The sequence below is a fragment of the Thermobia domestica genome, chromosome 9 (genome assembly GCF_964235325.1).
Source record: "Thermobia domestica chromosome 9, izTheDome1.hap1.1, whole genome shotgun sequence".
Taxonomy (NCBI): Eukaryota; Metazoa; Arthropoda; class Insecta; order Zygentoma; family Lepismatidae; genus Thermobia; species Thermobia domestica.
In genome coordinates this window covers 103,762,326-103,789,814 of record NC_137462.1, presented here as the reverse complement: position 1 = coordinate 103,789,814, position 27,489 = coordinate 103,762,326, and the positions used below count along the sequence as shown (strand labels likewise).

Genomic DNA, 27,489 nt, shown 5'->3' with positions numbered 1-27,489 from the left:
TGAATTATTGTATTTCATTCCCTCTCAACTATAACTCCAAACAGTCACTCAAGTGTAAAAATACAACTAAGATGCATTTTAAAAAATAAGAGCACAGATGCTAGATGATGTTCTTTGTGAAGATGAGAGCATAACTAATCCAACGGGTTCAATTTCTTCAAGTGCTTCCGTTTATTTTAAGCACAGTTACAAAGTTACAGTAATTTTGCGTGAATTTGAAGTGTAGTGCATTATATACTCTATATTTTGAATCAGATGAAAAAAGAATAGCAAAGAAGAAAATAAATCCTCGGTGATTATATATTAAAAGAAAATATCACAGTAAAAGTTATCAACGATTTAGCGAAACAAATTCTGGTATTTTATAATGAAGTAAATAATAAACATTTTGAATTGTAATATAGTACTATGAACCTGATTTCTGCACACTACAGGGAGTCCCCCCCCCCCCCGACAAGTACAAGAAAAAAATCTGTGTTATGAAACTAGCTACCTATATTTACTTAGTTCTTGTATACGTGTAATCTCTAATTTTAAGTCTCATCCCTCCATTTCTACTCCCTAATTTCTAGTTTTCTACATATCTTTTAGAATGAGAGAGAAAACTGGTTATCCTATCCTTGCTAGAGAGCACAGCTGATCAGTCTACGTTAGGCAAACAGGTCGGGAAACTTGCTTTTGACAACAACACTCACAGAAGACCAGATTGAACCACAAATGTAAGTGTATGCACATTATACAGGATGGTCCAAAAGTAGGTATACACCCCTGCATTGATCAAGTATAATATTCTAGTTTATGGGTTTATTTGCTTTCGGTTCTTCCGAGTTTAAGATGTAACTAAAAAGACATTAAGAACAATTAATAAAGAAACTAAGTCTACCTGATGGATAACAATAAGGAATGATATAAAATGCAGTACGGTACTGTATACCTAGTTTTGGACCACCCAAAGATTGGGATATTTGAGATATTGATGGCAATATCAGGTAGTGAAAATAAACCTATTACTAACATGACGTGCAGTCATACGGTCTCCTCTCCCTTCTGATTTATTTATAACTTTCTTTTTTCTATTTTGATATGAATATATGAATATGCCAATAAAGCTGTCCATTTTGTTTAGTCATTTAGGTTTATTTTCGTTATTAAAAAGTGAGTATAATTTTGTTTAACTATTTGTATATTGGTATAATACGACACACTATTATATTATTAACACAAATGATTTCTTCTATTAGAAATAGTCATCAGTAGTAATAATACTCAGATAGATAATAGTGGCATAAATGATAAGAGAAACTCGAAGTTTGTTCACATCATTCCCCCCTTCCCCCATCAAGTGTGTTTAATGTGAATCCCCATTGTCACTCGACACACATTAAGCATTAATAAACTTCTTGCAGTACTCACTGTAGCAAACCAAGGTCGACTGATGCAATGACTTATGTAATCGATACTTTCAAATTGTGCTTGGCAGGTAGTACGGGTGGCTTATCGACCATCTTTAACACACACTCAGAATAAAAAAAAACAAAACAAAAAAAAAATCACAAGACGTGATGTTTGGTGACTTGGAGCCCAAGAAAAAAAAACTAAGCACGAATACAACGACCAACCCATCTGTTTGATAGTCGACGGGATCTTCTCTCCTAATCGGCATGTTGGAAGATTAAAGCTGAGTAGTTCTGTCCTGAATGCGACAGAAACCCTCTGTTATATGTAAGATATGCAGATATAGCATGTTCCTGTGATTATTTTATTAAAGAAGGAAAAAAGAAAGGGCCGTAAACTTTTCCATAGGAACTCCCTCACAGCTATCATACGCACCTTTGGTGCAGGAGACCTGGATTCGATTTCCAGTGTGAGCTTCGGTGCTGAACGGGACGCTAAATTCCAAATCGATCAACCAACCAACTTTTTCATGAGTTATATATCACCAAACACATTCACCTTGGGGAGATCACACATATGCTGCAAGCTCCATGCATGAGCTTTCCGTCCTTCAGATTCAAATAGTACGGTTGTTCACTCTACTCGAAAGGCGGAAGTTGACTTCACCACTAACGATTCTATAAAATCACTGATTTCATTAGTTCTCATACACTCGCAGAAAGAAAGTCTTAATTTTGTCGGTTTGTTTCAGGGTCTCCAACAATTATAATTGTTAGGAAGAAAACGGTACAGAAACTTCTACAAAGTCGGCTGCGGGATGTTCAATCATTTGCTTCCTCAGAGGATGCATTTCTGTGATAATGTAAACGTTGCATGCATATTCTCTACTATTTAAATGCTTATTGGCGAATAGATAAATAACTTTCGCTCATAGATGCAATGTCTTTTCTTAAAATTAGAGTTCCACTTACGGACTGTTTGCCCACTGAATGGATCTTCAAATTTTCTTCGAAAATTGCGTCGCACACTAATAACAATTGTTCACGTGATAATCGAGGACATAAAACGCTGTCCTGTCTTCGTTGTCAGAAATTCTCTCTTATACCGCTCCTAGCAGCGAACTGTAAGTATGCAGTTTCGTTTTAGTCACTTAATAAAAACTTAATTTCTCCTTCCATTGATACCACTTGTATGGATTCGAGTATCATTAAATAGAGTTATGAGTATTTCTGATCAGGAAGATGATTTGTAATAACCATTAAGTATTATTATTTCTAAAGGTTTCAATTATAACTTAAAGAATTGATACAAGTATAGGAAAATAATAGATATGGCACATGTTCTATTAATCTCAAGATCAACAACTGCTACTCCAATTTAACAATTTCTATAGAAAATTAAGGAAAGAACCGTTTTATGCGTGTTTTACGAAAGCTACATAACTGGGTACGATAACGAAAAAAAAAAAAAAAAAAAAACGTAGTGCAGTGGGCGGAGGCACAATGGTGGCCAAAATACATCTTCACCTGTATGGTAAGCAGAATAACAGTTTAAGTAGGAAAGTACTGTCGAAGGTGATTATATTGTTCCGTGCTATAGTGCTTCCTTGACCTTGTCATAGCTCAGAGACGGCATTTAAACCTTTATCTGAAATGAAACGTGAATGGTCAAATAGAAGCAACCCATATACAAGCAGAAGTATTGATTGCCATGAATATCCCAAAAAGTTTTGTATCACTCACACGGAATACTTCCAACGCACGAGCAAAATCTATCCACAAGGTGAACGCTTTTTAGCTCTAACTACCAACATTACCTCATCTACATGTTGACTGTCTCCAGAGTTTGCTGAGCCCACAGGGAGAACTCCGTCAAGATACACTATGTCTGAGACTTCAACAAAGAATTCACTTTGTAAGAAAAGAAGAAAACTGTTACTGACCCTAGCCCAAGAAAGATAGAGTCTTTAGTGGTTGTACGTTCTGTTTAGAGATGAAGTACGATTTAACCTACAGACCGACTCCCAACACTCATCTGTATTCATGCGGAGAGGCGAACGCAATATACTATCCGTCAAACATCGAAGAAAATAATCATTAGTCTGCTGCTGTGGAGGCTGTTCTCTGACCGCTCCGAGATACAAATGAGAACGTGAATAAGTATGTGCAGCAGATCCGTGGTGCTGTTACTCCCAAATTAGTTTTCATGAATAATAATGCTTGTCTATGATTTCCTCTGTCAATGACGACTTCTTTGCTAACGACATTGTTCGGATGCAATCAAACGTATATAGGATGCTTTAAGAAGCTGGACAGCAAACAAAACATTCCTATTCCAGGGATCAATGGGAGGGCAGAAGAAATGCTGTCCCTGGGTCTCATCATCAATACACTTCTTTTGAATACGGATTGCTATTCTGGGACCAATATGACTGTTCAAGATCATTCTCTTTTAAGTGAAGCTTTCACAATTTGCGATATAAATGTTCTTCCATACAAATTCACATTTTTAATAAATGGTACTTATCCTTCGATTCATTCTTTTGCTTATGTGTGTGACTTAGCCTTACATATTTCTTTCATTTTATACTATTTGACATGCGACGTCTGGTATTAGTAAATAAATAGCCTGTTTTTACTTTATCCTCTTAATTTTTTATATCAATATATACATTTTGAACTGGACTTATATTTTTTGAACATAAAATTCGACTTTTTAACATTTTTAAATGTGGATACCACCATTAAGGTTTAAGATTTTAATCACTCAGTTTCTTTTAAAACGTTCATAATATAAGGATAAATAGCGGGTATGAAGTCAATAACTAGATCTGAGTAATTATAATTCAACACTTAAAATCTATTAATTTTGAAGCAATTTAATACGGGTGTTGTCACTTGCAAGTATATTTAAGTTAAATGCTTTTAACTGCTTGACCAAAGTTTAACAATCCGTTTCAGTACTGAGGCTACCCAAGACGAGTTTTACCGCTTAAGTAATATTCGATCATTATTCGCATATTTATCCAAGGCTTAATATGCTCGCACCAAGAATCGAATCCGGAACCATGTACAGCAAGCACGCGCGTTAGCAGTTGGCCATGAAGAGGGGCTAAGATACGAACTTTGTTGATAGGATGCAGTAAGCTAAAATAAATTACATCACTAAGCGAGATAAGTGCAATCTCTACAGAAAAAAAACAGCACTTTACAATAAAAATAATACGACGTTACCAAAATCTTAATTGTGTTTTTATAACAATAAGATATGCGGCCTTTATTTTGTATTATATTGAGATCAAAAGATCAGAACATTAGAAACAATATCACTAGTGAAAGCTCGAATATATTTTATTATGTAATGTAATGTCAAGTAATGGCTGATAAAAACAATTTTCTAAATTTAGAACACAAAAGAAAACCACTTTACAGTAATCAGTACACTGATTTACCTGTCCAATTACTCGTCTCAAAAATTTCTAAAGAATTCCCATAGTCGATTTATATTATATCTCTGGCAAAGGAGAAGGATAAATAAATCAATTATTCCGGTAATAAAGTTTCGGTGGTATTTATTTTGTTTTTGAGAAGTTCTTACTGCAGTTACAAGACAAGGTCCTTTTAGTTCGATAGAAAACTAAAATAATAAATTGCGCAGACTTCCAAAGTTTAGGTATCATAAACTAAGGTTTGTTAATCCCTGTTCTAGATTTGTGAATAAACCTGGTATCTGAGTTAAAGTGAGGAAAAGATTGTTATTAATAACGTGCAGTTAACTGTTGTGACTTCGTGTCTGAATTTAAAATGTTATGCTCCCGTCTAAAAGGTGTGTTCTATGCAGTCGCGGATTCCATTTTGAGAGGAGTGACAACATTTTCAGTTTTGATCCAATATTGTGAGGCAACTGAAGAGCTATTTAAATTAAGATGCGGTGAACTCTAATGTCTCACATCAGAAATTATGACATTCAGTCTCAAAGTCCTGATCACGTATTATTCAATTGAACGTGTATCTTGTAGGCTGCCGCTACAAGTTACTTTCAAGTCTTCGATTACCACAATATTAGCCCAACGTCAAAAGTCCTATTCCCCGTAGAGATTGAACTTAAGACCACATGCACAACGAGGAATGCAGAGTGACCGCTCTGCTAAAAGTACTATTAGTACCTGCACTAAAATGTGAATGATTCCAGATATGTACGTAATTTTCATATCTGCATTTTTTTAACTTTGCCTCAACAGCCTTACTTTTACAATTCTCCGTGAGCGTGGGTTTCCTCGGGGTTCTCCCGTTTCCTCCCACTTTCTTCATTCCACCATTTCATTCATTATTCATGATCACCGTCTCCTTTAGCCTAACCGGCATCACCGTGGGACGTAAAACTCAAAGATTTCATTCCATTTATATAACTCTTAGAAGTACTTTCTTCAAAATAAACTTATTTCAGTACAAATCAATTATATATCTATGTTTGTAATTTTGCAATGCCTTCCATAATCTCCTTATTAATATATTATTTTCCTAATCCACAAACTATGTAAGCAGTCCTCCTCTTATTACTGCAGTGAGATATATTAATTTTACTCAAGACGGGAATATGCACTTGTATTATGTCAATTCATTGCTTAGTTCCACATTTCACATTTGAACTATGCTCCGTAAAACACTACTTTTATTTTCTGTTTTATGTGTGTGTGTAGATGTGTTATATATTTGTATTCATTATACATGTAAATTTTTAGTTATTGGATAATATCTGAACTCAACATACACCTGTTTTTGTTGGACTACCAAGAGACTTTAATGAAATTTAACAGTGAAGTATACATACTGTATTTAAAAAGTTGTTTAAAGAATAAAGACTCTTCAATATGTATTGTTACATTTTCCTTCACGTTTATTCAGAGTAAATGGGTTGTAAAAGAACTTTATATTTGATATTACGTATTTTGTTTTTCATATTTGTTTTACAAAACTATGTATTTGACTTTACAACAATTTTTAGTTTCAAGAATTTTTGACTCTAGTTTTAAGATAACGTGAATTCCTGATCCGTTTTTCCCCTCACAATAGCATTGCTGATAGTTTAATTTATTTAGTACTTGTTTATTATTTCAAAAAAAAAAAAAAAAAAAAAAAAAAAAAAAAAAAATACAAAGAGGTTCGACGAGGTTGTACAAAGCCTATTTTCATTGTTACACTTATTGCCAACGAATGCTGTACGGTGTTTTTATTCTCATACAATGTAGATAATATTTATAAATAAAGTAATTCGGTTTTCCTACTCTCGAAATTCATTATTATTATAATTATTATTATTACTGTTTAAAAGGACACTCAAAATGATAAAATCTAAAAACTTTTAGTATACAGAATGTAGGACTTACTGTTTCATGAGGTTTGTTCGAACACAGACATTGTTCATCTTGTTGTTGTGGGCAATTTTGTGCAATCCATTTTGCCACACCTACATGGTTGCATGCAAAGACAATGAAAAAGGGTATGAATTTTACCATGCACAAATCATGCAACGCATCATGCACATATAGATAAATTAATAATCACGCTTTCTGTTCGATCATGCATTTTTTTAATGGAAGGTTAAAAATATACAAACATACATACATACATGTGATTAAGGTATTACTTTTCTTTTTTAATTTAAAACGTAAAGCTAAAATATTTAACACTTTCCTGTAAATATAGAGTTACTTATAAACACATTGTCCAACAGAAAACAAAAATAAATTTATTGCACACGAACACTCCTGACATTTCGGTTATATCAACAACACCATAAAGACAGAATGAATTAAGTATACGGACATAGAGACATACAGACATATACACCTATGCACAGAAAAGGAAAATACAGAGGAAAATTAAGAAAAAAAGAACAAGTATTTTTCACATCCTATACTCAACATGCAGAAAACAAAAATCAACCTGCACTGCCCATCGACATACATAAAAAAAAATTCTGCCCAATATCTACATACACAAAACGGTTCTGGTTTCCACTTACTGTTTTTTCAAACAGGTCATTGGGCAAACATTATTCGCTTTTACGTTGTGGGTGATTTTCCTGATTCCATCCAACCAGGCCTGTTAGAGAAAATGGTGGATGTTTTCAATTACATTTAGTCTAACACTTACTCTCTCATCCCTTTATATACACATGCGATTACATAAATATTTATATTAGCAACATATTCAGTGATCAGTATTATAGTAATTCCGTCAGCATGTTTATGATATTTTCGTATATCCCAACAAACCATTGTACACAAGTAAATTTTAAAAATCAATGTAAATAAAATATCAGGGAAATTAAATAAAGTGAAAAGAAACTTTTTACACTGTTGTTACTAAACTACGTCAAAAGTATCTGAAATGGTGACGAAAGTAATATTCCCATTTGAATACATAATTAAGAGAATGTACTAAATCAGGTACCGTTATTACAGTGAGCGTATAAAAATGAGAAAGTAAATTCTATTCCCAAAAAATTGGAACGAAATTTAGCAAAAAGAAACCACTATTAAAAAACCCTAAACTAAAACAATCATTTTAGTCCTAAAGCGAAAATATAAATAGGCAAGTATATAGTTTTCGATTAATTATATAATTGAAACATTTGAAAATGTTGCATTACATAATCATGTATTATATTGAAGATAATGTGCCGCTTTCGAAAAACTTTCTTAGGGAGCCTCAAATCACAATCAAACTGAAAGGAAGATTTTCGTAAAGAATGAAGAATTCACAAGAAAAAGGAGTTAAGGGCATGGAGCGTAATAAATCTACTGAAATTTTCTAGTTATTTTGAAAGAAATAGCAGCAGTAATTTGCAGCTAATCACAGTTATTTATTTAGAACAAAACTATTTTTCTATTCATTTGATTTTTAGATATTTTCATTTCAAATGTAAAACTACACGTATTCTTGTAACCAATAACATTTTTGATTTCCCATTCTGATAATGTACTTATGTAAGGAAACTAACAGTAGTTTTAAACAGGATCCTCGCATTGGTATCTCGTTTATTCATTCAAATATTGAATGAAATACTTGATACGGAAAGACACAGTGAAATACTTGATACGGAAAGACACAGTATGAGAGAAAATTTAGGAATGTTTTAAGTTTTTGCATTATCTGAACCAATCAACAGCATTTCGTGCAAGATTTTTTTTTTTGTTGTTGTTGTTGTTGTTGTTGTTGTAAAAGGATACGCAGGATGAAACTTTACAATACACTCCAAGAAGTTTCCCCTTTCATGCACTAAAGCGAATCAAGCCACAAATACAGAAAGAGAATTACATCCTTTAGACCACTTTCATTAATGTTCCAGTTGAAAGAAGTACGGGAAAAGCTAAAAGTTGAACAATATGCAATACAAAGACAGTTTCCAACAACAAAGTTGAGAATAAAATTTTATATCATACATAAAATTTGAGATCAATTACTACGTTACTTGAGAATACACTGTTATTAGAACAATACTCTTTGAAATTAAAAAAAAATAAAAAAAATCTTCACTGCTACAAATTATAAACTGAAATTCCACTGTGTTCATTAAATATTCAGTTGTAACTTAGTATTATGCAGTATAAGTTCTCTCTTCTTAAAAAAAAAAAAAATAAACCATACGCTTCCAAATTAGGATTAATCAAACAAAAATCTACTACTTTCTTTTCTATTAATAAACATAAGATTAAAGAAGAAGGAAGGATTTTAGGTTTTAAACAACTAATATGATACTATCAATTTAAAACATGATAGTAATCTAAAACTATGTTCGTGTCACCATGGACTGAAAATATCAGGTACTTTTTTTTAACCCAATCCTTCCGCGCTTCTTCAATCTTTGATGAGGTTTCTCCACATAACAGCTTTTTGTAGATGTTAAGTCCAAATTTTGAAGGCTAAATAGGTACGATTTCTTTATTTACAAATGATTTCTGAGCAATACATACATATATTATTCCATACTTATCATATATTTTATAGTTCTATTTATTAAAATACAAAAGATATTTTACATACATACGCTTCGAGAAAAATTGAGAAACTTTCTCGGAAAGGATGTTAATTCGTGGAAAGACTAGATTTTATTAAATCTCAGGGAATGAAAAGAGTAAACATAACAAGTAATGAATAAAGAACTGTATCTCGCAAAAGAATCTGAAAATGAGCAGTTAACTCGAGCAGAAATTTAAAGTTCATAAAAAAATGTACTTGGTTATGTAACTCAAAACAAAGATAGTAGATACTGTTCTGTAAGCAAATAACACATGGAAAACATTAAGATTGAAGACCTATGTTAAATAACTTAGAATGTTAGAAAAATTTTTAAAGAAAAACTATATATACATATTAAAGCCATGAAAAATTTGAATAGCGTGCATTTCAATTATGAAATGGCTGAAATAGGAATGAGCAGAAGCTCAGCACTATATTACTCTATTCCATCAATCACAAGGTAAAGGGTTAACCTGACCTCCTTCTATTATATTAAATTCTTTAATAATTTCAAAACTTAATTCATTCATATGAGAATTTTGTAATTAATTCACATGATTGCTTAATTGCGTTATAATACTACGGGCGTTGAGTTTCATCACGAGAATATTACTCAATTGCACAATTGTTACCTTCTACAAATAAATTAAATTAAAAAAATAAACAGCATCTACGAATTAGCAATGTAAGAAGTTTAACTCGATTTCATACTTAACTCGTCCATCATTTTTATGTCAGAAATCTAACTTCCTTATAGACACACAACAAATGGGTCACTTACCTTTTTATCAACTATATTTGGTCATTTATGTACACAAGAAGTGAAACTAACATATGCTAGAAAATTTACTTTCTAATTGAACAAAACCTACATACTTGTTTAATAGGTATACCAGGGTTCAAGGGAAACAAGTACATGAATAGACTCCGACTCAAAATTAGAAATAAGATTAATTCATATGGATTATTTCAGAAAGGAAAGAAATAAGTTTAATTTATCCCCTGGATATTTGTAATTTAGAAAATATCAACATGACTCGTGAGTGATAAAAGAATAATATAGAGAGAACTTATGAACAGACAGACATCTTACACAAGAATATACTAGAAGAATGTTAGATTCCATCATAACTCGACATATTTGCATTCCTTCGTACAAGTGTGTCTAACTATATATTGTCGAAGTTAACAAATATTCCTCGAATTACTGATGTAGCAGAAATGAATACTTCCATCGAGTAAATATTGTTGAGCAATGTGAGGGTTGAATAAACCAGATTAACTACTAAAAAGTTGAAAATGCAAGTATCCACCGAAAATGGAGTAATATTCACTTTACAACAGCGCTGAGAGAGAGAGAAAGAGAGAAAGAGAAAGAAAGAGAAAGAAAGAGAAAGAGAAAGAAAGAGAAAGAGAAAGAGAAAGAGAAAGAGAGAGAAAGAAAGAGAGAGAGAGAAAGAAAGAGAGAGAGAGAGAAAGAGAGAGAGAGAAAGAAAGAGAGAAAGAAAGAGAGAGAGAAAGAAAGAGAGAAAGAAAGAGAGAGAGAAAGAAAGAGAGAAAGAAAGAGAGAGAGAGAGAAAGAAAGAGAGAGAGAGAGAGAGAGAAAGAAAGAGAGAGAGAGATATTGACACGCCAATTCAGGTCGCCTTGGATTAATAGACTAGTGATTAAGAGCTGAAGAATGTGTAGTAGAAAGAAATCCGTATTGAAAGACTCCAGACATGGCAGACTACTTTCAAATGAATCGTAACACTCTGTCAGGTATCTTCATCAGCTAGACTGTCGTGAGAAAGGTGCCAGGAGGAAATCATTACCACAGCTAATATTGCAGACAGGATAGTAGATAAAGGACGTGTCACCGTCTACTTGTTAAGGTTTTGGCGTCGGGTCATCCTTTCTTCAGGTTTCTGGTATCAGTCTTATATGGATCTGACGGAAACCTTGGCAAAAACTCAACATGAGCAGGTAGAAACCAACCGACAAATTAGCATACAGGAAAACCAGATCGTATGAAATGTATAGACAATATACATTTGTTCCTATCATATTTGGAGAGAACGATTCATTAAAATTTCTCTATTTTCTAGAAATACATTGCACTGTCTTGGTCACGGCACCCTGTCTAAATTCCGCATTCTTTGGTATAAAATCTAAAACTTCATCACATGAGTTTATTGTTGGTCGAACCTCTGCCCAACACTTGTCATCCGTGAAGAGATCTCTTTTTGATTTTATTACCAACAGAAGGAACAGAGTGCCGCACATAACCAAAATGGTATATATATATATACACGTTGTACTAGAAATTTCTCTCAGTATGCTATAACTTTTACCAAAGGCCAAAACACATGATATTACTGTAAAAGGGGGAAATAAATCCGTATTGTAAGAGTAAAAGTCTGAATATGATCTTTTATTTAGACGAAATTAATTCATTGACATGTCCCGAAAACGTTCTACCATTATAGTTTTATATCTTTGCGTGATACAGTATCCAAATTTTCCTTTTTTGTTTCCTGCCAATATAATATCTTACTCATGGTTAAATTCTATGAGCACACATACTTCAAACAACGTATAGTTGTGATATTGGTTCTTCGTTTCCGATGGAAGTACTTTGCTTTGTGAAACAGCTGAAATCTGAAATAAATGTTCAGAATTCTGTATTTGACCTAACAAGGCTTTTAATTGTGAAATATAAGTCATTGGCGTCTAGCTTTTCAGAACTTATTACCACGTATTTGTTGCTTTTTACGCTCCCTGTCTGTGAATTCTGCGGATAAATCTTTCTGAAAATTGAAACTAATGAAAAAAAAAAAACTATGTGAAAAGCATAATGGGCCAAAATAGATTAAGTAATCTAGCACTGCTCTCAATAAATGCGGACAAAACTGAAAAAAATGGATTATGTTACCTATCATTCCACAAAAAATGTTAAGGCGGGGACCCTGGGTATTCTCTTGCGGGGGGATCATAAAACGTAGTTACGCCTCTGTACTTGTTGTTAAACTGACAGACAAAATTGCAATAGTTTTGTAACACACTGTCAGGTATCTTCATCAGCTAGACTGTCGTGAGAAAGGTGCCAGGAGGAATTTTAAAGTATTGATACTGTAGCATATTGACCGCATTATTCCTGTACGCTATTGTACTAATTATAACGAAAAATTTTCGTATGCTAAAAAAAGTAAGAACAACAGTATTTTTCAGTGATAATTCAGAAATTAATTTGCAATATATGAAAGGCAGTACGCTGTCATGGGTCTCTTTTTAAATTACTAATAGTATTTGTTAAGCAACTAAAACAGACAATAGGTAGACAATACAGATTTTGTAGAAGTCCTATTCAAATTATTTTCAGGCATGGTTGTAGTCTATGTAACTAAAATTTCATCTTCGTCTAAACAGTATTAACATTTATCAATATTCGATTGTACCTGTATCAAGCAGAAAGTTTAACATTATTAATTAACACAGAAGAAGACCAAAGACCAATACGAAAGACAGAAGAATATCAGTTACAGTAACAATTACACAATGCTGACAAAATAAAACCATTCGAAAGTTACGAATAACAGATACCACTGAAGGAAAGTGATAAAGCAATATTCATACCACTTTAAGAGTACGTAATATTCACATGAAAAAGTACAAAACCATATCCAGCAGCATATATAAAAGTTAGCCTTTGAACTGGCTGAAATCTCGGTACTCACAAGTAAACCTTACGTTTGGGTGAATCGAGTTGCTGACTGAGACACATATGAGAAAGTAGTACTAAATGTGGTCAGTATTTCAGTGAAGTTGTAGGTGCGAAGCTCCAGGGGTTTAGGAGATACAGCTACCAGAACATTACATGGAAGTACAGAATAGTCTTCATACAGTTGAAGGTAAAAGCTCTGTAAGACCTCTTGTAACGACAAAAGGTGAATAACAAATATATGGGTACATATTAGGACTAGGGGAAAGTCATATAGTAAGGGTATACCTGACGGCTGCCATCTTGAAATCAGCCATTTTGAATTAAGGTTAAGTTTTTAGAATAGGAATACGGTCATGTGATACATGATTTAAGGCGCAAATTTAATCAGAAGAACAATGGTGACGTTAATTTTGATTTACGAGCAATTGGTAAAAAGTTACAGGGAAATTAAATATTGTTGCAGCATATGTATTAGTCCTTTACCCCACCTTGTAAATTTTGTGTTAATGATAATAATTAAATAAAAAGCAGGTGGATAAATATTAGGTCTATGGTAAGAGTTGCCTTGATGGCAGCCATGTTCAAATCCGCCATTTTGAATCAGACAAAAGTTTAACAAAACGCATAACATTGACACCTTATTAATAGCAAATTTTACCATAAATCCAACGGTATAACCATTTTTGCTCATCAAACAACTAACATTGTAACGCCACAATTGTATTTCTGATTAACTTCTAGCCCGAAGTCATCTATTGCATTACTCTATTCCCATTTAATTTTGTGCTGGTTAATGATAAAGCAAAAATGGTTATACCGTTGGATTTATGGTAAACTTTGCTATTAATAAGGTGTCAATGTTATGCGCTTTTTTTTTTAGAACTTTTGTCTGATTCAAAATGGCGGATTTGAACATGGCCACCATCAAGGCAACTCTTACCATAGACCTAATATTTATCCACCTGCTTTTTATTTAATTATATCATTAACACAAAATTTACAAGGTGGGGTAAAGGACTAATACATATGCTGCAACAATATTTAATTTCCCTGTAACTTTTTACCAATTGCTCGTAAATCAAAATTAACGTCACCATTGTTCTTCTGATTAAATTTGCGCCTTAAATCATGTATCACATGACCGTATTCCTATTCTAAAAACTTAACCTTAATTCAAAATGGCTGATTTCAAGATGGCAGCCGTCAGGTATACCCTTGCTATATGACTTCCCCCTAGTCCTAATATGTACCCATATATTTGTTATTCACCTTTTGTCGTTACAAGAGGTCTTACAGAGCTTTTACCTTCAACTGTATGAAGACTATTCTGTACTTCCATGTAATGTTCTGGTAGCTGTATCTCCTAAACCCCTGGAGCTTCGCACCTACAACTTCACTGAAATACTGACCACATTTAGTACTACTTTCTCATATGTGTCTCAGTCAGCAACTCGATTCACCCAAACGTAAGGTTTACTTGTCAGATGCAAAATAGGCAGGTCAAGACCAATAATAAATACTAAAATCTAGATATCAACTGAATGATATCAAAGTTTCAAACCATTTCTAAAATTACGTACATAGGTTACGTTTTTTCAAATATTTCGTAACGATTGTTTTCAGAAAAGGCCAATCTCAAACTCACACCATTCGAATTGATCAAACAAACATTATAAAATAAGATCAAAGAATTTTCACCGATTTCTTGACAATATTTTTCTTGCTAATGTTTTCTAAGTAAAATAAACACTATTTATTTGCCTTTAAAATATAACAAAACTCTGGGTAAATAGTTTTTCGTTTTACAAGTGTGTCTAACCTCATTAATTATTCGGTTGTTCACAAATTTTTATTCTTCGCTTTTATATTATTTGAAGTAAATATTTTCTAGTTGTGACCGTGTCACGATGACGTCACGTACCTATGTGGTATAGTAGGAGTACAAATACAATATATTTGAATATATGTTATTAATATAATTCATTTAGGTTCGATTTACTTTTTTTTCATGCCAGGCTAAATTAACACGCCTGGTTAGTAAAAATTCACTTATCTAAATATCTTATGTTTAAGTAGGGGTTACCCTGTTTAGAAACATATAACCCCCCTAGTGAGTAAAAGAAAGTAAATATCATAGTATTCGAGAATTCAAAACAAAAGGAACGTAAGCTTTTACAATGCAATAAAAATTCAGTATATTCCCCTTTTTTACAGTTACTTTCGTACTGACTGACAATTCAAGTGATTTCATAAGCTTTTCAGTGTTTTGAGTTTAAATTAGTAATGAATGATTAATTATTTAAGCAGTTCCATGAATAAAATTCAGTGTCTGTGATTAAGTACTGTATGCAAGTTCCAACTTATTTCGAAGCAATAGAAACAAATCGGGTAAGGAAATTAAACGGTTTCCGATTTCACATTTTATTAATAACTATTGGAGAGTTATGGCTGTATTACATATTTTTAACATGAAAAGTGCATATGCGGTAAATTTTGCTGATAGCTACTTACGCAGAAACATGTACAAGTAAAGAAATTTGCAGCCTTGCATTTCCATAGCCAATGCTGACTACCTATACAATTCGAAATAATTCCATATAACAAATTTTCGATATTGAATTTTACAATAAAATCTAGGTTCATAGCTACCTGACTTAACCCAAAAGGGAAAAATATAACAATAAAGACTTTGAAATTTTTAAATTTACCGTAATAAATTTTAAGGGAAAATGTATTTAGTAGTGAATTTTGCATGTCATTATACTTTGATCCAAATACCGTATTTCAAATTATCTAAAATGGCAGTGAGATAAGTTAGATAGTTACTATTTACGGTGTTTCAATTGCAGTTCTTTCTTAATTAATAATATGTTTGATTAACTTTATAACAACAGAACATTCCTTTAGTGGAAAATAGTTATTTCAATCTCCGATTACTAATGAAACGCTGACTTTGCAAATGACGTGGCCTATGATTATTTTACATGAAGCACCGAGAATAATTTATTTTTTCTTGATAATAAAAATGTATGATTTTAATATGGTTGAAGGAGTACACAATTTATTAAATACATGAATTACGATTTAATTCAGTATATTATAATGTTTTCGTCGAAAAATACTTATTTGTTAGCTTACTGGCCACTGCAAAATACATCAGCATTTTCGATTAATATAGATTTTAATATTTTATGCTTCCCAATTTTCTGTAAAACTGGATCATAAATTAATTATATGGATTTTAAAAATAATAACACAGGAAAATCATGTTCTGTATTTCATTTATTATGTTTATTTCTTATAATTACCAATTAATTATTTCGAGGAAAAACTTTTAATGTTTCACTACGTATGGAGATTAACATAGATTAATTCGAAAATACAACATGAAAATATTTCTCTGAAACTAAAATTCACAGAAAACCTTTTGTCTATGGCAAAGTTTTTTACTCATGCTTCTTATACCGTATTATTGATCCATTTTTTTGAATTTTATTTAAAATACTTCTTCTTTGTTTGTCACTGTTACAAGGTCGGTGTTTACCTCATAAACTCTCCTGTATTTCATTACTTGTTAATTTGTATTTTTAATTTGTATTTTTATGTATTTATTTATTTTAGAAGAGTGTTGTGTACGTTGAAAAAAGCTGTTTATTCAAAATTCTGAAAATCAGCAGATAACTTTCTACCATCCGTTACAAAAACGGATTCATTAATTTTAATAAGTTTCGACTGTCGCAATAAAATTCATATTTGAAAAAGGCTGTTTTGTTTCTTGTGCAATATTGGATTAGCTTTAGTTACGTATATATTTTGATTTTCTGTCTCAAACAGCAATAAAGGAAGAATCCGCGGAGTTATAAGCGTTCCTAAATAATTACAATAAACACATTGAAGTTAGTTTTACGAGATTTTAAAATACTTTTACAATTTCATAAGTTACTGACACAATAAATAGTGCTATATATAAATAGTAGATCACTTTTTGTGTATGTACTGTGCTAATGTAAATCCATGTTACTTTATATTTTATACGAACTCACATTGATGTTCTATGTACATTTTGTAAGAGTTATTACAAAATTTGAATTACCTATATCATAAACTGGAACCTAACCACTTCGTACGAAATGTCAAAGTGTATATATGCTACTGGAAAAATAATACAAAATTATTCAAGCAACACAGAAAGCAAGACAATAATTTAGTGGAAGAAAAATACACCGAATCACAGTTGATTGAGTAGAGTAAGTTTCTGATCGTCAAGACCATTATCAGGTGACGAAGAAGAGGAAGAGGAGAAAACATTGTTTATAGATGTAGAACAATCCAGATAAAGTGACACCATTATGCGTTCCTAACGACAAAATCTCCAGCTGATGAATAAGGGTTCGTATATTATTCCACTTAGGAAAAAAATTAATTGCATCTATGAGTTACTGAGTCTCTGAGAAACAGAATGACAAATTTAGCTAAATATTTGAGAAACAAATCTTTATCGACTTTCGATTTATGATTACAAACCAAGTATATAGTCAATTAACTATTCTTTCCTGTGTAACAGTGACTGTGTATTACTCCACAATCACACGAACAATGAACTATAAATATTTCATTTCCTACTTACAGGTACCCCCAAGGCTTGTGGAAGTAGATGCAACATGCGTCATTGAAATTCGGGAAGTGTGAAGAAAATAGTGGAAACATTTACATCAATTAGAAACTAAAAATTATTATTGAAACTATAACCGCTACCAGGTTATAGAAGGATTTTTTGTGGACACTGTATATTTCGTGAAGCCAGTGATTATTATTTTCGATTTATATTTTATTCAGCATTGCACATAAGTTCTTTCTTCGGTGGGAATTGCTTCTTTCCCACACAATTGGACAAAGAAGTCTTTCATCGTTTTTTCATATATATATTTAAAACATTGCTTTTGCTTAGAACATTTCAGTTAGTGACTAACCATTTCAGTGTTTCTCCCTGACTCATTATATGCACAGTGTATATTCTGCAGTTATTTGAAACTGAATTAAGTGCTTTCTTTAATCACTTATGGAAACATTACAATAGATTAGAGAAATACGGGCTGACCAGATGTCCCAGTGGCCAAAGTGGCACCAGCCTCACAATTTTTGCAGTTCGTTATCTGTACTTTCTCACGCCAGTGTTATCGCCATGTCTAGTGCATTATGGGCAGTTGACTAAAATTTAACATAAATTGTTTTCTATATTCTGTTTGTATGTGCATACAGGTGAGTTAACTGAGTGATTTTTGAAATGAACTGCCAACACTTTTCCGTTGATCATTGCAACCCGTAGCTTGAGCTTGGATGCTCAGAGAGTTCGACTCCGGTGTTGTACGCAGCCACCACGCACGTTGCGATGGTTAAGTTTTGTGAAGGGGCACAAGCTATTTAGCCGGTGAAGGACGATTTCTTACGGCTAGCCCCAACTAGTGAAATCCCAGGTCCACAGACCTTGTGCGTTTAAAATGTTATACACGCGCCCACCCACATCCGCATTCTACTTTGGAGAATTTCTTGTTTAATTTGCTGAAGATTCATCTTTACGCTTTAAGATTGTTGAGCGTAACTGGATTCATCGTAGGACGATCCAAACAACTTTTCCCCAGTGCTAATCCCCCAAGTGTGGCAATGGTGTGAGAGAAGCATTTGTGGTGATATCTGAATCATAATCATATATATATAAAGGGCTATATTGCCTGAAAAGGGCAAAGTGTGATTTCAGCGACTAAAATTGTTATACATCCTCAGTGTTCAGTGTTGTGTCCATTCCTCTTCGCTATTTTTTTAATAGTGTTCTAATAAATAAGTATAGTGTTATTTAATCCAGTGTGTTTTCGTTGTTTGTATGAGTGATGTTTGTGTGCGTTATGGTCCGGATGACCGTCTGATCGTCCGTGAGGTTTTCGAGACGAGACGCCCGAACCTCTCGGCGCCTAATGCTCATTTCATTATTGAGACCGACGAGCGATTTGGAAACAGTTTTTAACCTTTCTTGGAGAGGTTCTTCATCGTCCTGTCCAGGTAAGTTAAAGTATCAGGAAGATACTTATTGGTAGTACCACGAGCCACGGACAGCGACCAGATTACACGGAGTGGTTACAAATAAAAAGCCGCCCGAACAGCGACACGAACTCCAGGCGGTTACAAATAAATGGAAGCCCGAACAGAGACCATGACACCCTGCCGGTTACAAAACTATATAATGTATACAAAAATCAAGGCCTGCCCGGGGTGAGAAGACTGTACTGATGCTTAAAATGATCTCCAAATAATCAAGCACATCTGTATGTTGAATTTTTATAATAATTTTAAAAAACTTCTCCTCTGAAAACCAAAATATTTGTCTTTGGTTAGTATTATTTTCAAAACAATAAGACTGATAACCAAATTTGTAAGTTCGCAGACAGGTATGTAATATGTCGCTCGTCTTCTTTGTAATAGAACTTCATAATTTAGTATAGACCCTCCATTTTGCAAATTCTACAGCAATTTCGTTACGTTATTCTTTATATGACATGCTCTATATAAGAACATTCGAATCTGGTCAAGAGTATCTAATCTAATTGAATCAAATCAATCTGGAAATTTGGAGTCATTCACAATAATGAAAGCAAAACAATGTGTCAACTATGTTAATGAAATTAAACATATAAATAATAGTAGTTAATCTAGTCTATTTAATAATATATAATAATCGAAACTTTTAGTGGTATAAATATTTAGAACTATGTGCACTGGAAAGACTAACAAAACAAGTGGATACAGACAGAATTTTAATTTTTAAAAACTACAATACTTGTTTCAGAATGAACAACAAGTATCTTGGCATTTTAAAACGTGTACGGAAACAAGCACAGATTTTCATTAAATTAATGAAGATTACAACACTTTTTGAAATGAGGCCAGATTTTATAACTATAGTAGTTCCGACTGCGTTATCGTCACAGAAGGAGTTACAACGTTAAGAAAGTATAACGTAAGTTTTTATTTCTATCTTAGGAAGGGGAGGTGGGTGAAACAAGACGGAGGTGGAATAAAACGTGTCAGAATAATTTAAGGAATCTTCTAGGACCACGGGCGAATGTGCATTCCTGCCTCCTAGACTGAAGGTTGAACTTATTAGCACCAAAATACACTCACTATCAGAAGAAGAAAAAAAGAAGTAAACGGAAGTAAGTGATAGAAAAAATTCATTATTTTCACGAAAATATTCGATTAATATATGTTCGGCACCTTGGTATAATATCAAATAGTTTCTGACACTGATTTAATACGGCTGAGGGGGGGGAGGGGGAGAGGTATTGTCAATAATTAATATTGTCGTTTATCACCAAGATTGCCTTCACCATCTTTCCTAACAATAACGCGCTGGCTTCCTTTATTCAGATCTTCGTAAAAATCCTGCTTTCTGCATCGCGGTGAAGAATATGTAGTGACTTTCGACTAACTTATCTCTTTATAAGCATATGCCATAATCGAACAGATTACAGAAGCTACATAATTCAGAAAAATGTCACTTTGAAAGAAGAAAGGAAGGTAAACAAAAGGAATAATCTGCAGAAAAAAATAATAGATAATAGTAACGGATATATACTTATAAGGAATATACATAGATACATTGATAGATATCCTACTAGGCAAAGGACCAAATGGAAAGAATATATATTTATTTTACGGATAACCATAGCTAAGTGATAAAGATTTTATAACAGTATACCGTAAACCTATTTTATTTCTAGACTGACAAAGGTCTTGACGACCGAAAATAACATTTTATTTAATTTTATATTTGCGTCTTCTTCTATCGTACCATCTAAATCTCTTTTGCTAATACCTTCTACATTACAATCATTTATAGTTTTCACCAGGAATATTTGTTTAACTTCCTCTTATTTTTCCTTATTTACTCTTCGTTATAGACATTACTTAAAAAAGTCACTATGAACTTACACTTAAGAAAATAATAATAATCAAAATTTCTCCTACCTTTGCTGTTTCCACATCAGGACAAACAACGTGTTGGTAATTAATATTAATATAATCTGTTCCACTACATATTGTTAAGCATTTGTCTTCATAATTTTCCCCATGCCTACTTTGGAGTTGAGCGACAAGCCTGGAATCCTTAGAAAGAAAAATAATAAGTGAGATACTTTATAATAAGCAAATGTTTTAGATACTTTTAACATCTTCTATAAAAACTCGATATTTTAAGGAAATATCATTTCTTCAATTATAATGCTGGTATTGGTAAGTTCTTCTAACAAGGAGACTTACGGAAGTGTCAATCACCGATCTGAATGAAACCTTGGACACTTGTAGAACATCGAAAAATAATCGACTTTTTTTTATGGCAATGGTGAAGATTTAAGGGTAGAAACTACCCTTTGAACGTTAAGGGTGGTCTCCATGAAAGACAGAAAGCAATCATTTAATATAGAAGAAAACATACATGTTTTAGGACAGCTGAATCAGAATCGGACGTCAAAATTACAGAATTCAAAATGGCGGATCCAATATAGTGATTACAATTACAAAATGTCTTCTGGTTTGAAATTCTTTGCAGTTAACCAAGAATAATTATAGTTAACAGGGGTTACTACGAGGAGGTTACAGGCGATTTAAAACTCCTTTCTATTGATTTGAAACCCCTTTATTTTAACAGAATGCTTGATTAAAGTGAGTCTCTGTATCTGTCCCTATTCGGGGTGCTTATGTATAATGAGTCCCCTCGCCTCTCACTATGTCAGAACTTCATATATACTCAATTGTTATAATTATAAATTTGTTGAGAAAACGCTTCACAGCAATGATATTTCGTAAAAAAGTGTGTGATGCATAAAGATTGTTTACACCAAGCTCACCTTATTACAGCAATAACTGTGACAAATCGCAAAATACAGCACAATCTTTTTCCAAATAACTGTTTTTGTATCACGCATATCTAATAAGATTTGCAAATCTGGGAGAAGAAAACTGATTATGAAACAGAGATTTGGATCTAAATTACATTCGTGGTAATATCAGTACAACAAGGACAATATCAGTAAAACATGAAGTTTTTCCACGGCCTAAAGACGAACACATCAAGATGCTAAATCCTACCAGTTGTTATTGCAGAATGGTTTCTAATTTGAGGTACTCTTTTGTTCGTTAAAAAAAAAAAAAAGATGATTGTGATTACGCCACGAATCTAATAAAATGGAGTTTACATTAGACATTGAGAGAAAAATCTCTTGAAACTATGATATCACAAGACTTGATGTTAATTTTCCAGAATTTGATGCTTTTACAAGGGCATTTTCAGATTAAGAGATGTTGTTTTGGACTATAGGGTCAAATGTTCCATTCTTTTCCTGCAAAATAATTAACAACGGTGATAACACAATTTTCAGAAATTAAAGGCTGTATGGTGTAGCTGTGAGTCAGATTTATTGACTGTACCACACTTTCTACTTTGTGTCCCTATAAACGCTATAGTGAGAGGTGCAGAGACACGCTTTAATCAAGCATCCCATTAATATAAGTACAAAATGGAGATTCAAATTGGTCTGCAACCTCCTCGCAGTAATCTCTGCCAACTATAATTGTTCTTGGCTAACTGCAGAGAATTTCAAACCAGAAGACATTTTGTAAATGTAATCACTATATTGGATTCGTCATTTTGAATTTTGTAATTTTGACATCAGATTCTGAATCACCTGTCCTAAACTCCGAATGGGAGTATATTTTCTTCTACATTAAATGATTGTTTTCGGTCTATGCTTAGAGACCACCTCTAACGTTCAAAGGATGGTTTCTACCCCTAAATCTTCACCACTGCCGAAACAAAAAAAAAAAAAAAAAAAAAAAAAAAAGTGTCGATTATTTTTTGATACACTACAAGCGTGCAAAGTTTCATTCAAATCGGTGAGTAACACTTCCGTAAGTGTCCTTGTAAGAAGAAAATAAGAGGCTAGGACTTTCATAAATCGTTAGCAACCGAAAAGATAAATCCACTAACTCACTACAGCTGAAGGTGTGAGAAACAAAAATTTGCAATTACGGTAAACAGTACTTTGGGAGTTACATTAGGAAATTCAATGTTGCCAATGATTGCACTAACAGCATAAGCAATTTTCTCAAGTTTTCATAACTGAATTGTCAAATATAGAAGTAGAAGGGGAGAGAAAATAGAAAAAGTGACTAGTTTGCGAAACTTTGGTAGTATTGCTAATTATGATATGAACTGCGAACGTGAAATAAAAGCAAGGATACGAATGGCAAATGAAGTATTTGGAAGGAAAGACTACTCTGTGGGTCCTTGATTAAAGACTGTGGTTGGGAGAAAGACTCATAAAATGCTTCATGTGAAGTACGTGGGGGCAGAAATATAGACATTACACAAAAGCGATGAAAAAAATACTTGAAGCTTTCGAAATGTGGGTATGAAGAAGAATGGAGGGAATTAGCTGGGTCGACCGGAAATCCAATGTGTGTGTTAGAATTGATGAGCGAGAAAAACAATTTTAGGTGTAATTGGAAAGGAAAAGAGAAACTGGTTGAGACACTGGTTGGAGGACGCTATAGCTTATGGATGGTATTAAAAACAGAAAAATCGTACATAAAGATGAAGAGGTTAGCTGAAGACAGTGGAACATAGAAGCTTTTCAGTTGAGGCAAGTTGCCTGCCAATAATGGCAGAATACCTATGATGATATTAAAAATATGTTTTCGTATGTTAAAGCAAGAATACAAGTTAAAGCAACGTTAAGCATAACTCTAAAAACAAAGTACACCAGGTTATTTCCCTTTCAAGAACATTATTTTTCAATCCTAAGTCATGGATTCATTTACATTGTTACGACAGGAATTAATTTACGATATAGCAATAACTGAACTGTCTAATACCGGAACACTTACTATTTTATTTGGATGCGGATTCACTAATATCACAAGCAAACAGCTAAAATTATTGAGTACGAAAACAGACACAAATCTGCTATTCGCTATCTATTTAATTTTCTTTATGTGGTTCTCTTATCTGAAATCTGGATCATGTTTATCTTCGAAAGAAAATAAGAAGATAACTCCTAGAAACATCTGTTGATAATACTTAAAGCACATGACGTACACAATACGGTATCAAGCGATAATATTACACCTGACAGGGGTCAAATTAGTATCAAGGAAAACAGTTTACAGAATTTTATATTGCATCTAAATAAATGCTGTAGTTTTTGGTATATTTGTCCCTCTAATAATAATATCTATATAATCTCTTAGTTAACTTACCAAATTAGAAAGAAGTGATCTACTGTATTTGTACTAGAGTTCTTCGCATTTATAGGTAACAGAACAGATGATTTTAATCAAAAATCTTATATTTAACTATTCTTCGAGTTGAAACGTAAAAAGTTTCTCCATGTTCTGGCGATGTTGTAAATTTGATTATAAAGTAAATTTATACAGATTTTGTGTTATGAGTATGGCATACTTGTAATGCCAATATCTGCAACTTTGTATAATTCTGAACACCAATAGATGAAATACTAAACTGTTTAAATATCTTTGCTTAAATATAAAACATATGAATAGTAAAGAAGATGTTTAATAGCTGTATATGCAAATATCAAAATAGACTTATTTACAAATAACTAAGGAACTTTTGATAACTAAATGGTGAATTAACTAATGTTTAAATAGTTAATATCCAAATATAGCTGATTACTAACAAATAACCAAACAACTAATGACTTACATAATTCACCAGTCACAGGTCTTTAAAATACACTGTACAAATGCCCAGATAGCTAATAAATGCGAATATATTGTTAAGGAACATATACGTGATTGAAGAAAAGCAAAAGCATTCAAACAGTTGAACAAACAGTAACGCTAATTGTCAGTATGCTTATTTTACATTCAATGTAAAGCACTTAAGCTTGCAAAATTTAAGAAGACATATGAATAACCGTACAACAAAGATTACACTGTCCCCACGGAAAGGGGAGACTATTTAAGTTTTCTTTCTTTAATTTGAACTTAAAAAATATTTATATTTGCAATTGTATTTGAAGGAGCAGTTCACTAGTGTAACTAGCTTACACCTTAGAAACAAACAAACAAACAAACAAACAAACAAAAGGCAATGAATAATAACAACAGAGACTGTTACATACCTTGGGAGCTCCACCCGCTCTGATGTCACTGACCTGACATAATTCTATTACGTCACCTTCCTACAAAAATTAAGAAAAAGAAGCTTTAATCTTAAATATACAAAGGTACAGAAAAATAAACACCAAAAGCTGCTTTGTCCCTTAATCCTAAGTATTTTATTAAATTTACTTGCCTGTCGAACAATTAATTAATATTTATTGATTTGTTTTTAATGTTCATTCGCTAACTATATACAAATACATTAACTAAAATAGTACTTATCCAAAAGACCTAGAATACTTCTACCGTAAACGTTTCGGCATAAGGCTATGCCATTTTTTTCAGTATGGATCCTTTTGAAAACTAACGTTTTTGCCGAAACGTTCACAGTGCAAGTACATTCTGTATAAGTATACAACTTTAGTGAATGTTTAATATGTACCCTATCAAATCACTTAGCAATATACACAAAATGCAACCTTTAGAAAGCAAATGTTACTCTACCCCAATTACAATATATCGATTATTTGAAAATTAACTGTATTGAGTTGCTTGTCCACCAATACAAAACTACCGACCACATTATATGCAATAATTCTGCGGGAAATACGCTTACATTTAGAGCCAATTTAAATTTTCAAATTACAGGTTGTTTATTAAATGTTTATTTTTCAGGTTCCAGATTTTCCTAGGTTCTCCAGATCTACGTTTTACTTTTCTTTAAGTCTGATCAGTGCAGTAAGATATTAATTTTCAATATAAAATTGCTTTAAGTGCATAATTCTCTGTGCCAATTCAATAAAGATTATTTTCTTTTAAAAATAAAAATATACAATTTTTTGAATGTAGATGAAATTATGAAATTTACCAAATATTAAGTTCTTATATCTCCACTGTAAATTCAAAAGGTAATGTATAGATGCATTCTTTACCAATTACGAAAGCAGGGTACAATTCTGGTTGGGAAGGCTTTAAAAATAACAAAGAATTCCTGGAATTCTGATTAAATGATAGGTCTTTCTAGGCCGAAAACGAAACTCCAGTCTAGCTCCGAATTCTCAACTTCTTCAAGCTAGTAGTCACTCTGAAATAATTTTGTTGCATCACATACCCATATATACTTTTTCGAACAATTTGTTGATCGATTCTGAAAATAGGAATAAGTATTCTACTATCATAGTAGATTACTAGCCGCAATTGATAATTTTTATAATGTATTACGGTTCTGTGGTAATCTCTTTCAAATGAATGCAATTAATTGATGATTTCAAATCATCAGCTCTGGTTGGTTGATTAGTCAAGCAACAAAATCTAGTTTACGTTTAAAATGAAATATCAACATTTGTTTAGATATAATGTTGCCTACTTTACATGTCGCCTATACTAGTGGCTGGATTTGAAAAAAGAAAGAAAGAAAAAAATGAAATCTTTTAAGTCTAAATTAAAGTTCTGGAAATTTAAACTGCGGAAAGCCCATCAAATTCTTACATATTTGAACAATTTCGTAATTTACTTTTACATACTATTTGATTACGTTTCTTTTTTATTGATTTTCCTTACAATGCATATCCCAAGAATTTTGAGATACAGTATATAAAAATAAATTTACTAGTAACAATGAAAAATACCTAGGCTTGATGAAATTCATAAAATATTTTAGGGAACGACACAAATTTATTTTAAATTTCATACTGACACAAGAAAGTTATTAATTTCGACCCTCAGCTATTACAGAAATAATTTATTTACTAATATTTATTTGATATAGTGAATTGCAGCCCTGCAGATTTTTCTATGCCATTATGTAAACAGATCAAAGATTTTTTAAAGAGAAAATCCGGCTATATTAATATTGTTAATATATTTATAGAAACTACTAACTTTAATATTTCTGTGTATAAAGCTGGTGTGATATATTATACGTGTATTATAATGTATGCATATATTGCAATGTGTTTATTACGTTCTACTAGTAATTACGCTAATACAATTGTATCCTATTTATTGCACGTAGTTTCTGCAATACAAGTGTTAAAATTATTATATAGTAGCATTTTAAAATGAGTACTTATGGAACACAAGGAACACATTACAGCACAATACAAAACTTTACTTACATTTTTATATTTCTATTGTTCCAATATTGCTTCAAAAGGTAGATATTTCGGATACATTAGTTGAATATCCATCATC

The 27,489-nt window shown here is 32.4% G+C and overlaps 1 protein-coding gene across 4 annotated transcripts in view; it reads right to left on the bottom strand.

Annotated features, from left to right (window-relative positions):
* The window catches only part of norpA (no receptor potential A), a 387,967-nt gene that overhangs the window by 72,986 nt on the left and 287,492 nt on the right, over positions 1–27,489 (bottom strand). For 2 of the 4 annotated variants that reach the window (XM_081771645.1, XM_081771642.1), the window contains exons 6-8: positions 25,317–25,376; positions 21,142–21,279; positions 7,420–7,499 (exon numbers count right to left, since the gene is read on the bottom strand). In XM_081771645.1, coding sequence (XP_081627771.1) covers positions 7,420–7,499; positions 21,142–21,279; positions 25,317–25,376 — 278 coding nt within the window. Of the gene's footprint in view, positions 1–6,781; positions 6,862–7,419; positions 7,500–21,141; positions 21,280–25,316; positions 25,377–27,489 lie in introns of those variants that run through there. The other 2 variants (XM_081771643.1, XM_081771646.1) reach the window with 2 other exon arrangements.